The sequence below is a fragment of the Monodon monoceros genome, unplaced genomic scaffold (genome assembly GCF_005190385.1).
Source record: "Monodon monoceros isolate NGI ecotype Baffin Bay Population unplaced genomic scaffold, NGI_Narwhal_1 Super_Scaffold_3, whole genome shotgun sequence".
In the NCBI taxonomy this organism is placed as follows: Eukaryota; Metazoa; Chordata; class Mammalia; order Artiodactyla; family Monodontidae; genus Monodon; species Monodon monoceros.
This window is the reverse complement of record NW_021703780.1, coordinates 70759372-70773485: the sequence shown is the minus strand read 5'-3', so window position 1 is coordinate 70773485 and position 14114 is coordinate 70759372. Positions and strand designations below refer to the sequence as shown.

Here is a 14114-nt window from a genome sequence, read left to right as displayed (position 1 = left end):
AGCAAACCCACATTATCTGGCCAGATCCAGGTTAGGGCTCCATCTGCTTGTCCTCTTTAATGAATTGATGACACACAGGAGAGGATGCAGTGGTTGAGTATGGAACCTGGGGAGGGCCCATTTCTTCAAATGGGCCTGGGTTTCAACCCAGAATCTACCTTTGAAAAGAAGCATTTAAATCTGGCTGAGCCCCAGCTTTCCCATCTCTAAAGTGTACATGACTGCCTCTTAGTTTGTTGTAAGACTTAGAGACAAAGAGTGGATATATGTATAACTGATTCACTTTGCTCTACAGCAGAAACTAACACAACATTGTAAATCAACTATAATCCAATAAAAGTTAAAAAAAAAAAACCAAAAACAAATATTGAGGGTGGAAATGTAAAATGGCACAACCACTTTGGAAAACGTTTTTGTATTTTCCTAAACAGTTAAACATGCATTACCACATGATCCAGCCATTTGACTACTATTTATCCAGGAGAAAGGAAAGCATATGTCCATACAAAGACTTGTACACAAATGTTCATAGCAGCTTTGTTTTTAATTGTCCAAAACTGGAAACGTGAATGTCCATCAGCATGAACCGATACACAAACTGGTACATTCATACAATGGAACACTACCCAGCAACGAAAAGGAATGGAATAGTGATATACCTAACAACATGGATGAATTTCAAAGTAATTTTTCTGAGTGAAATCAGCAAGACAAAAAATGCATGCTGAGTGATGACACATTCAATAAAATACAAACAAAGCTTTAGTGGCAAAAAGCAGGTTGGTGATTGCCTGGGAACAGGGGTGGGAGGGACTCTGTAGAGGCATGAGGAAGACTTGGGAGGTGATAGATAAGTTCATTATCTTGATTGTGATGACAGTTTCATGGGTGTACATATATGTCAAAGTGTATGAAATTGTTCTCTAATATGAAATTAATTGTATGCCAACTATGCCTCAATAAACCTGTTAAGAGTAAAAAAAAAAAGAAAAAAAGAAAGAAAAAAGAAAAAGAATTAGAGACACACATGGTACATTTCTAAAGAGAGCTCTTAAAAAACAGTGGCTGTTTTTATCATCATCAGAACCTGGTCCTCAGGTCTGCTCCTTGGACATTGCCACCGAATCTTAGAATTAAAAAAAAAAATCTGCGGCTTCCCTGGTGGTGCAGTGGTTAGGCGTCCGCCTACCGATGCAGGGGACATGGGTTCGTGCCCCAGTCCAGGAGGATCCCACATGCTGCAGAGCGGCTGGGCCTGTGAGCCATGGCCGCTGAGCCTGCGCGTCCGGAGCCTGTGCTCCGCAAGCGGACAGCCCACAGCAGTGAGAGGCCCGCGTATCGCAAAAAAAAAAGAAAACAAAAAAATCTGACCAAGGGAAAAGTAAAATAAATTCTGAATTTCTTAATCTGAATGAGATAAATCTCAGAGGAACCAGATTCAGTACAGAGACAGGGAGGATGGATCAGACCTGTGGGCCTGACTCACTAATCCATGTAAATACTGCTGGATCTGAACCCAATGGGTTTTCCAAAAAGAACATTACCTTAACATTTAAAAAGAAAAATATCCTCTGTGGATAAGAGAGAAGTAGTCATTCCAACATAAAGCTAAACGGTTAGTTCGTTAAGGGGTTGGCCTGACACATTGCAGGCTCCCTCTTTAGAATGAAAGTAAGAGATGTGAGGAAAACGGAGATGTGGAACAGTGAAGGCAGAAAGATGTGCTTTTTCTGCATGATGGTTTGTGGGTGGGAATGGCTGGACAGGTTCTACCAGTTTCTATGAGGTTCTAACAAGGAGACTCCTTGGGAGACAGAAAAGCATATGGGTTAAGAGCACTCTGGGTTTGATCCCATCTCTGCCATTTGATCCCTCTGTGACCCTGGGCAAGTCATTTAGTGTCTGTATACCTCGGTTTCCTCATCTATAAAGTGGGGACAATAATACCTTCCTCCTGTGGTTGTGAGGATTTTATGAGTTAAATGATGAGGAGTAGGTAAGTTCCTTTATGGGAAACTGCCTTATAAAATTGCTAAACATTATATAACTACAAGATGTTAACAGTATTGTGATACAGGTGTTACTATGATATAAGATTTACATTTACTGCCTCTACTTCCACTCCCATACTTGGTATAGTGGTTTTCTAGGCAGGTCTTTTAAAGATAAGAACTAGAATCATCCACTCCCACCCCAGCGGATGAGTTTTTATGTAATTGTGAGATGTACAGTCTTAGAATCATATTAATCACCTGGCTTTTGTTAAACAGTTCTGGGGACATGGAATGAATTAAATCTTAGTATAAATAATAAGGATTTGTTCAAAAATCTTTGGGGGGAAGGGGTGATCTCAAAAGACAAGTTCCTGTGAGAGCTACTGAATAGTTGCTGGTCAAAAACCTTAGATCTTGTCAGCGTGTGTGAATCTCGGACTATGGATCAGCCAGCACTCAGCCCCGCAGGAAGCTTTGTACTTGAAATAATACAACATGGCAGGGTCCATACTTGCACACTCTGTCCTCTGACCCCCTAAATGGCGAAGCTCTAATTGTAGCTCCTTTGCCTTTCCCACCATAAAATATGTGCTCTTCATTAAATAATTACAGGATTGGAGAACCTATTCGAAAGAGAAAAAGATTTCCCTGGCCTTTGCCATTGATAATTTTCCCACCTGGTTAATTGCATCCTGTGTAATTATCCTTGCCCTGGGAGGGGAAGGGTTGAAAATGTCTCCTTGTCTAGTGTTCCGAAAGAATGCGAAATCGATATCTCACCAATTGAGGCCGGCTTCGGGGAGCTCCAGCTGCAGTTGGACCACTCCAGTCTCCATGGGATACGAAGCCCCAGTGCCGGCTCTCGTGGCCATCAGACCTTAATCCTTTTGAAATCAGCTAGTTGGACGTGCAGCAGGGGAAGCTCAGGTGGCGGGAGGCTGGGCCGGTGCCTTTCAGCGGCGCTGTGGGCGTCTCGGGGCCTCTGAGGGCTGTATGAAGAACACACACTGGGCAGCTCTTGGGTGTCGGCCTTTCAGGCATGATTAGAGCAAGAACCGCTTTGTAACTCACATAGGCATTCTCCTAAGCTATTTAATCTCAAGCCTAGGAACCCCTTGTGTGCAGACACGCACTTTGTTGGGAATTTTCTCCGTTGCTCAGTGAAACATGCAAGCAAATATAGGACTAAAACGGAAAGTATTTGAAACATGGTTTGGGGGGAGTCCCAGGTCAGCGTTGGGAATGATCATCAGCTGAATACACCTTGTTTAATGACCTAGAAATTATATATTCCACTGCAGACTTTATGATCAGTTGTGACTTGAGTCTAAATATATGAACCCTATAGAGGCAATGGGCGTTTGTGCACTGGCTGGCTGGATGAGAGATTTATTAATTAGTAATGGTGGGAAAGAGCAAATCGCCTGGCCTGTACCAGAGGAATGCAGGGTATTTATTTTTCCTTTCTGTAAACTCAGATATTCCGGCTAGAGTTAGAATTCCTTTAACTCTGTTGTGTAGGTGGAGAGGATGGTAAACTTGGAGGAAGGAAAGTGCGTTCAGAAGTAATTAGGTCCACTTTTAATAAAAGCATTCTGCTTTGCTTAGGCATCGAATTCCTAAAAGGATTTCGGGTAATACTGGAGGAGCTGAAGTCAGAGGGAAGACAGTGCCAACAACTGATTCTAAAGGACCCGAAGCAGCTCAACAGTAGCTTCAAACGAGCTGTAAGTCACACGCGGGGAATGTGCTCCTGAAGACACACCATTGTTCCGGGGGCTGAATGGTCCATTGAAAGCCTGTGAAACTGGAGGAGAAGGGGCTGTGGGGTCCACCCCACCTGCCAAGGTGGGCGATCCTGCTCTGCACTCCCAGAAACCCTCCAGCACCTCTTGGTAAACAAACACACCTCTCAGGTTACAGGCTGGAGCAGCAGTCCTGGAAGGTGGCTTTGAGCCCTCAGGAGTGGATGTAGGCTCCTCCCCACCAACTTTGTGCCACAGCTTCATTGCCAAAGAACAGACAGCGGTGCCCATCTTCCTTTTCAGTTAGGGGTCCAAACCTAAACTTGGTCCAGAAAGGAAACTTTCTGGACTTCCTCCTTCCCCCCCGCAACACGTCCCCCAGCCCTAGAACTGTGTCTGCGTGACCGTCAGGGCAGACCGGAGCTCTCGCATGTAGGTGGAGGGGTGGGTGATTTCTCCGTGACATCACTTGTATTTTTGTTCCCTTTTAGGGAGTGGAATCTCAACCTTTCCTGAATATGAAATTTGAAACAGATTACTTTGTAAAGATTGTCCCTTTTCCTTCCATTAAAAATGAAAGCAATTATCACCCTTTCTTCTTCAGAACCCGCAGTGAGTATGGTCTTGCCTGCCTGTTTCCTGTGGGGAGACATTTCTTCTGCTTTTAATGACTTTTCGACAAGATGTGTTCAAGAGCACATGAAATACTAGTATGAAACTAGCATGGGGAAGAGAAAAAGCATTCAGAAAAGCAACTTTTAGAATTAAGATTTGGCACAGGCAGTGTGCATCTAACCAGAGACACCCATTCCTGGCTTGTTCTGGAGTAGACATGGTGGTTGATTTTTTTGAAGGTGCTGTAAGGCAGCCATGTATTAAAATACTTTGATTAAAAAAAAAAACCGGAATACAAAGTATAAGTTGATTTCAAGGTAAAGGGTAGAGCATGAAATGATTCTATCGTGTACCTGTCATCAGGAGGGTGGCCTCTGTGAGTGATTGCCTGTCATTTTCAGGATTAGATTAAGAAAATTAAGCAGTATCCCTGAGGTTACCTCGTTCTAGAAAGTTTATTTATTTAACATGTATGTTAAATAAATGCTTTCCAAATACTAATGCTCTGTTCTAAATATTTTCCAAATATTAATGCAGTTTACCTCCATAACAACCCTCCAAAGAACTTAATCTTACCATCCCCACTTATTAGATGTGGAATCACACATAGAGAGGTTAAAGGGCCTGTTGGGAGCTGGGATTTGAACCCCAAGGAGCCTGACTCTGGAGTACACACTCTCAAGCCAACCATGCTGGATTCCCTTCTCTGTCGGGCTCTCCCTTTCCATCTGTTCTGCACACAGTGTGGTGTGCCTTTCATCAGCCTGAATTGCTGATGAATTTGGTGCCCAGGCATTCTGGGCCCCAGTGTTTCCCTCTTGCCTTCTCGGTCCGTCTTTCCAGGCCTTGGATGGTTGTCCAATCTGACACCCCCTCCTATGTGGCCTGCTTGCCGTCCTCATCCCTCTGTGATGTTTTTGTTCTCAACGCCAGCCTACATCCGTGCTTCCCTTTGCAGAATTCTTACTCTGGTTGTTTCCTTCTTTTCTTTTCTTTTTTTTTAAACTGTGGTTGTTTTCTATGCAGCAAAGTCATTTCATAACAGTTGATTTCATTTTCTTAATTAAAATAAGATTCCATAGGGCGGAGACCATGTACGTTTTACAGCATCTTTCGATGCCTTACACATAACAACCAGATAGAGGATTCCAAGAATGTGTTTATGGAAAGCTTGCTTAAATCAGAACTCGCCTACTTTAAGATTTAATTTTCCTCATTGGAATCAATGTCTATTTTGGGGTGAGGCAGGTGGTGCATTTATCACCATTTCAGTGCATTGTGACCTTGATGCTGCCTTTGATTTTCTTGGCATTGTAAGATCATTTTCCAGAGGGTTCTCCCTGGGTTAGCAACATGGCATATAGCGCCTCTCTTGTGTTTTTATCGCATTTAAATCCTATTTCAAAGCTACTGCCTTTGCTGCCTGGTTTTCAGTACTGTTGATACTACTTAGTAGATGCCTGGATGTCATTTTTAGATTCCATCAAAAAGATTCCATCAAAAGTTAGAGTGCTAGCTAAGGTTAAAATAACCTCAAGATAAATTATCAGCATCACTCTAAAGTTCTCTTGTGCCTCAACAGTCTACAGTGGGGCAGGGGCTGGCATTATTTCTGTCTGCAGTTAAAAGAGAGCCCCCATGGGGCAGAAGCATGAACATAGGTCTCGCTGCCTTTGGCTGTGGCCTTTAAGAAGCTTTTAAAATCTGGCTGACTTTAATATTGTTTCCATTTATGTGGCATAAAGTGAACTGCATTAATACTTTTATATTGTACAATTCAAATTTTCGTAAGATACAACTGGGCTATACTGAAAATCATTGTTGAGTTGATGCAGTTGATGCATTTTACATTCTTTCCAGCAATACCCAGTGCCATATATTTATATTGTATTGAATTGTTGGATGAGGAAAATGTCAAACTGTGCTAAAACTAAAAATATGCATCTTTCTTAATAGCCTGTGACCTGCTATTGCAGCCGGACAACCTGGCCTGTAAACCCTGTAAGTATAGCTGTCCTTGTCTGTCAAGTCTCTAGTGGTGTCGGGGCAGCCTCGGGATGCTCACTCTGGTCCTTCCTCCTCCCAGTCTGGAAGCCTCGGAACCTCAACATCACCCAGCACGGTTCAGACATGCAGGTGTCCTTCGACCACGCACCCCATGCCTTTGGCTTCCGTTTCTTCTATCTTCATTATAAGCTCAAGCATGAAGGACCCTTCAAGCGAAAGACCTGTAAACAGGTGAGCTGCTAGGTGTGCATAAAGGAATACTCTGTGTTTTTAAATGACCCCTGGGGCCCTGGAATTTGGGTGGTTCAATGTGAACATTAGGCTTTGTGGATTCTGAGCAGTTGGTGGACACTCCAGAATGTTATCACTGGGTGCGTCTCAGGGCCGTCCTGAGCCATCCCTCACTCCCTAGTTATCTCTACCGTAGCTGTCCCAGTGGAGATGTAGCAGATAAAGTATTACCAAGGAACTGAAACAATGAAGTAGTTGTGGTCTATTCTATATTTTAATTTTTAATATTTATTTATATGGCTGTGCCAGCTCTTAGTTTTAGCATGCAGGATCTAGTTCCCTGACTAGGGATCGAACCCGGGCCCCCTGCACTGGGAGCATGGAGTCTTATCTGCTGCACCATCAGGGAAGTCCCTGTTCTTCCATATTTTAAGCATGAATCAGGTGCTCACTGTGTGCCAGTTACCAAGCTTTGTGGTCATTGAATCCTTACAGCTCAATGGAACAAAGGCTGCTGTTATCCCCACTTTAGAGCTGGGGAACCTGTGGCCCAGGGAGGTCACCTGGACTACTGCTGAAGGCTTCACAGCTAGTAAGTGAAAAAAAACACATCTAGGAGCCAAGCCACTAGCATGTCAGTGGCTAGTGATTTTACACAGAGTCCAAGGTGAAGCAGAAATTCAGTAAACCAAGTTCTTAAACTAGAGGTGGTCGCGGGGGTGTGTGTGTGTGAAATGTTTCGTGGAAGCTCACAAGACTGCTAGATTACCCCATGAGAGCACCAAGAGAGGTTTTTGGTCATAGTGGCAGAAGTAGATGTGCTCCTGTGTGTCGAGTTCTGTTTTCCTGCTGGCTCTCACCTCTGTCACTTACCTTCAGCTCAAGTTAAAATTATAGCAAATAAAATATGCACAAACATGGAAGTGTAGTTTCTTTCCCCATCCTTTTATTAAGTAAAATGTATCCTAATTGGTTTCTTTGTCTTCAAATAAAAAATTGCTGCTCAGGGCACCACCAGCCAAGCATAGAGTATGACAGGGGTCCCAGGCTTTCCTGGGCCTTTTATCAAAATGAAGTTCAGATACCCTGGCAGATAAGCACAGTTGCTTTCTGTTCCAACTGACATCTTCTGAAAACATGACTGAAACTGGTGGCAAGGCTCCTTCAGTTCTAGGACAGAAGAGAGGGGTCCCGATGACCTTTATCTAAGAAGAAAGTTTTAAAGTGTTATTTGTTTCTTTGCAGGAGCAAAATACAGAGACAACCAGCTGCCTCCTTCAAAATGTATCTCCTGGGGATTATATAATTGAGGTACGTACAACTCAAGAAAGCCCTATTATTTTTATTCTTTTTAAATTTTATTGAAGTATAGTTGATTTACAATATTGTGTTAATTTTTGTTGTACAGCAAAGTGACTCAGTTATAAATATATATATATTCTTTTTTTTTAATTAAAAAAATTTTTTTGGCTATGCTGCATGGCGTGTGGGATCTTAGTTCCCTGACCAGGGATTGAACCCACGCCCCCTGCAGTGGAAGCATGGAGCCCCAAACACTGGACCGCCAGGGAATTCCCTATATATTCTTATTTACTTATTTATTTATTTATTTATTTACTTACTTACTTATTGGCTGAGTTGGGTCTTAGTTGCGGCACGTGGGATCTTTCATTGTGGCATGTGAGCGTCTCTCATGGGCTCCAGAGCGCAGGCTCCAAAGCGCGTGGGCCCTGTAGTTGCGGCACGCGGGCTCTCTAGTTGAGGTGTGCAGGCTCAGTAGTTGTGGGCTTAGTTGCCCTGCGGCATGTGGGATCTTAGTTCCCCGACCAGGGATTGAACCGTCATCCCCTGCCTTGGAAGATGGAGTCTTAACCACTGGACCACCAGGGAAGTCCCTATATTCTTTTTCATATTCTTTTTCATTACGGTTTATCACAGGATATTGAATGTAGTTCCCTGTGCTATATAGTGCTATATAGTAGGACCTTGTTGTTTATCCATCCTATATATATTAGTATTGGTTGGTTTATATAGAGATGAATCTGACTGTTAATATCTAATCTCAGCTTGAAAATGATCACAGGCCGCAGCAGCTCTCCTCTCCCTCGCCCCACTGCCCACAGATGGAAGCATGAATGAAATCTGTTGAGATGCTATCACTTAAAAAAAGTAATACAGCATCCTCTGTTTTGCAGCTGGTGGATGACACTAATATGACAAGAAAAGTGATGCATTATGCCTTAAAACCAGGTAAGATTTTGTTTGTTTGTTGGAAATGCTGCCTCTGGACTACAGAGTGGACCAAGGTATTCGATACTTTCTGTACTTCATGGTTTACAAAAAGAAAACACTTGAGCTCCTCCCTCTTAAATGATGTTCCATCAAATCTGACTTTCCTTCCACCCTAATGTTGATGCCCAGAAGATCAAAGCCAGGGTGTTGTGTGTGTTGCTGGGACCAAATAAATAGTCAATTGTCCTCAGAAGAAAAGTGGTGGGAGGGGAGATTTCCCTAGGCAAATTCTCACTCAAAGGTATTTATTGTCTCAGCAGACTCTAACTACTGAATTGTCTTCTACCGTCTTTTAAAATGAATACTTTTATAATCACCAAATTGGTACTAGAGAAAAGTGGTCAAGGAGTCTTAGAACCTGTTATGTGGCTTATGTTTAAAAATGAAAAAAAATTGTTTCTCTTTGAACCTGTTATACTGCTTAAGTCTAAAAGCCTTCCCTTTGAAATTTCCCAGTGTATTCCCAATGGGCTGGGCCCATCAGAGCTGTTGCCATCACTGTGCCGCTGGTTGTCATATCGGCATTTGCGACGCTGTTCACGGTGATGTGCCGCAAGAAGCAGCAAGGTATATCTTTGTGTGGTGTGTTCTTCCCATATTGGCAGGTCTAGGGCCAACAGAGGGAGACCGGGAGCACTTGGTCCCTCCAGGCAGGCGGCTGGGAAGCCACACAGCTCCTGGAGTGAGTTCCCTGGCTGCTATAGTTCCCAGAATTAAAAAATTTGACTTTTAACCTCAGGAGCCACTAAAAGGACAGGCATACTTCTCTTCTCAAACTCAGGATGGTAAATTCAAGAGCATAAAGGAAGACTAAAGGTGTGAGTAAGGGAAGAGGTAGGGCTTTATCACTTAATAAAAGTCTGACGTCGGGAGAGCAGCTTCTGGGGAACTTAGAAATATATCTTAATCTGAGTGGCGGTTACACAGGTGTATTCTTAGATAAAAGTTATTGAGGTGTACTCTTAAGATTTATGGACTTTAACCTTTGTAATTTGTACAAAAAACACAAACCCTTCAATGAAAGTTTTTTTGTTTTGAAGAAGGCCCCCTCTGCTGATGCTTAGGGACCTAGTAGGCGCACTCAGTTGCAAGAGGGTGGGGTGGTGCTGCAGTGCTCTGGGCTTGTCCGAGGTCAGTTTCAGGTGAAGAACAAATTTTGTCCATTTTTGGCTCCACTGCAGAAACTAGCTGTCCCATTCCCAGAGGGGACCCAAGGGGCTGGTGGAATTAGGGAGCTGGGAGTGCTCTAGGTGACATGGTGACTGTTGTTTCTTGAAGACAGTATTTTAGGTCCCGAGTCGTAGGGAACAGGACAGAGCTTTGCTCGTGGGCGCCAACCCTATCTTCTTTTCCACTTTAGAAAATATATATTCACATTTAGATGAAGAGAGTTCTGAGTCCTCCACGTACATCACGGCACTTCCCAGGGAGAGGCTCCGGCCACGGCCCAAGGTCTTCCTCTGCTATTCCAGTAAAGATGGCCAGAATCACATGAACGTCGTCCAGTGTTTTGCCTACTTCCTCCAGGACTTCTGTGGCTGTGAGGTGAGGAATCTAAAGTCTTTTTTTCTGCGCGGCACATGTGCTAAATGCCTAGCTTCCAAACTAGGGTCAGCCTTGCACTCTTCTTTCAGCCTGGCCTACCCATCACCAGCACTAAATGTTTGTTGACACTTAGTTCTAACCCTGACATACTCCTGCTCAAAAGCCTTGAGTGGCACCCACCTGGCAGGAAGTGTTTTAAGCATTAAAAAGACCTCAGGGGAATGGGGGACAGGATGGTGGAGGAAATGGCAGCTGCCCTGGGAGCGTGCAATGGGGCCGGTGGGAGGAGGTCACTCAAGACATCCTGGAGAGCACTGGAGGGTCAAAGAGAGAATGACAAGTAAAGAGGCGAGTTTAGACAGTTTTGGGGGGGGGAGCTTGGCTAATAAGGGAAAACAATAATATGTTAAGTACTCAAATGGTCTCCTCTGGTTTCTTGCCTGTTCTCTTGAGTTCAGCTGTTAATATGTAGCTTTTCTATAATGTCATAGTGTTCGTTTTAGAGTGAAGTTTGAAGCTCTCATGGAAGGCACACTGTTTCTTACAAATGCAAGAATTGTACAATAATTGTGTGATTGGAAGTTATTTGTGCTTTGAAACTGAGGACTGGTGGGTTTCTTAGACTCTCTCCACATGGTGAGGCTGTCCCCTAGTGTCAGTTAAGCATGTTTACAAGGCTGGCCGGGTTTCCTAATATATGAAGGTCTAGACGTTGGCAGATCAGCCTGTGTACTGAAAAACTGGTGCGGACCCGCAGATGACACACAGTCTTCAGATACTGACAACCCTTCTGCTCTACTTTGTAAGTGACTAGGCTCGGGGGCGGGGGGAAGCCTTCCAGTTATGAGTGTAATAGAAAATTTGGAAACTAGAAAAGGATGACAAATTTCAAAATGGATGGTAATCTTAACCTATAGAATAGAGGAACCACAGTTAAAACTGCTGTATTTCCTTTCAGTCTTTTTCTGCATAGATGAACTCGTACATATAGTTCTGGATTTTGGATGGATTAGAATTATTTTTTTCTGTCTCTTCACTCAGTAACTTTTTACACTCTTAGCAGTTCTCTGTAAACAGCAGTTTTAAACAGACTCTTGATCCGTATTAATGATTCACCATATTTGAGTTTTTTCAAACTGTTAAACATCTCATTATTTCAATTTTGCCCCATTCCAGTGGTGGATACCTGGAAATGGAATTGCTGGGTCAGATAGGAACATTTTTAAAGTGCTTGGTATATATTCCCAGTTAGCTTTCAGAATGCGTAATGTTAGTGAGAATTAAGGAAAATGTAAGACAATTCAGTATTATTTTCAGCAACTGGAGCGATGTTGGGGGCTTTCTTCCCTTGGTAACACTTTAGAGCAAAAGAGGAAGGCAAAGTCATTTCAGAGCCCCCTTCCACATAAGGGACTGTGGCTGCCACGTTTAGGCATAGGCACTGAGAGTTAATTTCTGAACTACGGAAGGAAAGAGGCTGATATAATTTCCGAGACATTTTCAGCAGAATCAGATGAAGATGGTCTGAGAAGGTGAAGCCCTCTGAGGGGCCACGCATACCTTATGTTCTTTTCTTTGTCAGTGCCCCACCCCAGACTCCCTATGAGACCTCCCCTTGGGGTTAAAGGCCTCGTAGGGGCCTCGTAGGGATGTGGCCCTGTAGACTGCTGAGAAGTGGTGGAGCCGGTCACTCCAAGTGAGTGAACCAGAATGGCCATGTTATGGCAGCTCATCATCTTCCTCTCCATGCACTGATCACCTGGTAAACAGCAGGCTGACCCCAGGGCTGTGTGAGAGGCCAGGGAGGTCCTCTTTGTCAGTCACACTCTGTCATTGAGTCAGCCTGGGCGGGTGACTCTGGCATCCAGACCTGAACCCAGCCCACTTTGAGATCCCTCACCCACACCCATCTATCACCACCTTCCAGTTCTCTCTCCAGGATCTGCCCCCGATCCAGGCAGCCTCTCTCATCAGATAGACCCACCCCCACTGCCTCTGTATTCCATGCCCCCTATCACACTTTAAGTCAGTTGAAGGCCCCACATGTGATATGTAACTTCGGTGGGTTGCTAGACGCTCTGTGCTTCTGTCTCTTCACTTGTAGGGTGGGAGTGGTAACGATCCCACATTATGCTAAAATGAGAGCATGATACAGAGGGCCTGTGTGTGACGGTCGCCCATGGAGTGTTAGCTGTTCCTTGGAACTGGGCAACCCGAAGCCTGCATATAGCAGTGCTAGTAATGATTTGGGGCAGATGATGTGCCCTTCTCGTAACATTCCCATTCTTGTCACTCGACTCTCTAAGCTGTATAGGTGAGTGAGGTTCTCTGCTCACTTTCCAGGTCACTCTGGACTTGTGGGAAGACTTCAGCCTCTGCAGAGAAGGGCAGAGAGAATGGGTCATCCAGAAGATCCACGAGTCCCAGTTCATCATCGTGGTGTGTTCCAAAGGCATGAAATACTTTGTAGACAAGAAGAACTACAAGCACAAAGGAGGTGCCCGAGGCTCGGGGAAAGGGGAGCTCTTCCTGGTGGCGGTGTCTACCATCGCTGAGAAGCTCCGCCAAGCCAAGCAGAGCTCATCCACGGCGCTCAGCAAGTTCATCGCCGTCTACTTCGATTATTCCTGCGAGGGAGACGTTCCCGGTGTCCTGGACCTGAGCACCAAGTACAAACTCATGGACCACCTTCCCCAGCTCTGCTCCCACCTGCATTCCCAGGACCTCAGCCCCCAGGAGCCGGGGCTGCACCCCGGACGCATTAGCAGGAGGAACTACTTCCGGAGCAAATCGGGCCGCTCCCTATACGTCGCCATTTGCAACATGCACCAGTTTATCGACGAGGAGCCTGACTGGTTTGAGAAGCGGTTTGTTCCCTTCCATCTCCCCCCACTCCGCTACCGGGAACCGGTTCTGAAGAAGTTTGACTCAGGCTTGGTTTTAAACGAAGTCCTGTGCAAGCCAGGGCCGGAGAGCGACTTCTGTCTCAAGGCCGAGGCCGCTGGCTCCGGGGCGCCGGCCGACCCGCACTCTGAGGGCCCGCAGTTCGCTCCGGACGAAGACGCGGAGGCTGGGCCCGTTCCGGGCGCCAGCGCGGTCCTGCGGCCCCTGCTGCACGCGGTGAAAGCTGCCGGCCCCTCGGACATGCCACGGGACTCGGGCATCTACGACTCGTCCGTGCCTTCGTCCGAATTGTCCCTGCCCCTGATGGAAGGGCTCTCCACGGACCAGACGGAGACGTCTTCGCTGACGGAGAGCATGTCGTCCTCATCAGGCCTGGGTAAGGCGCGCGGAGCCGGGAGGGTCGGTGGGTCGCGTTCCTGATGCAGGCCACGGCCTTGCCCCATGAGTCCAAAATCCAGGAAAGCTTTTTGCTAATTTCGGTGCAAATTTATTCGGCAGCCCGATGGGAAGTAACAAAACTCCATGCATAGTCTCTACTGATCCCAGGTAATGGGAATGTTCACATGTGTGAGCTGCAGAAATACTGTTGATAAATTATGGTGAGCTGCCTGGTACCATCTTATGTAATATACAGTATGTTCATTATGTCGCCTTTCTAAACTGTGAAAACATCTGAATGCCGAAACACACTGGGCCCGGGACTTCCCTGGTGGTCTAGTGGGTAAGACTTCACCTTCCAATGCAGGGGGTGCTGGTTAGGTCTCTGGTCAGGGAGCTAAGA

At 45.2% G+C, this 14114-nt stretch overlaps 1 protein-coding gene across 1 annotated transcript in view; it reads left to right on the top strand.

The window, feature by feature from the left end:
• IL17RD (interleukin 17 receptor D) overlaps positions 1-14114 on the top strand; it is a 61811-nt gene that overhangs the window by 46067 nt on the left and 1630 nt on the right. Inside the window, exons 4-12 of the mRNA XM_029244281.1 lie at positions 3603-3721; positions 4231-4351; positions 6311-6355; positions 6441-6592; positions 7838-7903; positions 8788-8842; positions 9341-9451; positions 10245-10429; positions 12773-13709. Of these exons, the coding sequence (XP_029100114.1) occupies positions 3603-3721; positions 4231-4351; positions 6311-6355; positions 6441-6592; positions 7838-7903; positions 8788-8842; positions 9341-9451; positions 10245-10429; positions 12773-13709 (1791 nt within the window). The remainder of the gene's footprint in view (positions 1-3602; positions 3722-4230; positions 4352-6310; positions 6356-6440; positions 6593-7837; positions 7904-8787; positions 8843-9340; positions 9452-10244; positions 10430-12772; positions 13710-14114) is intronic.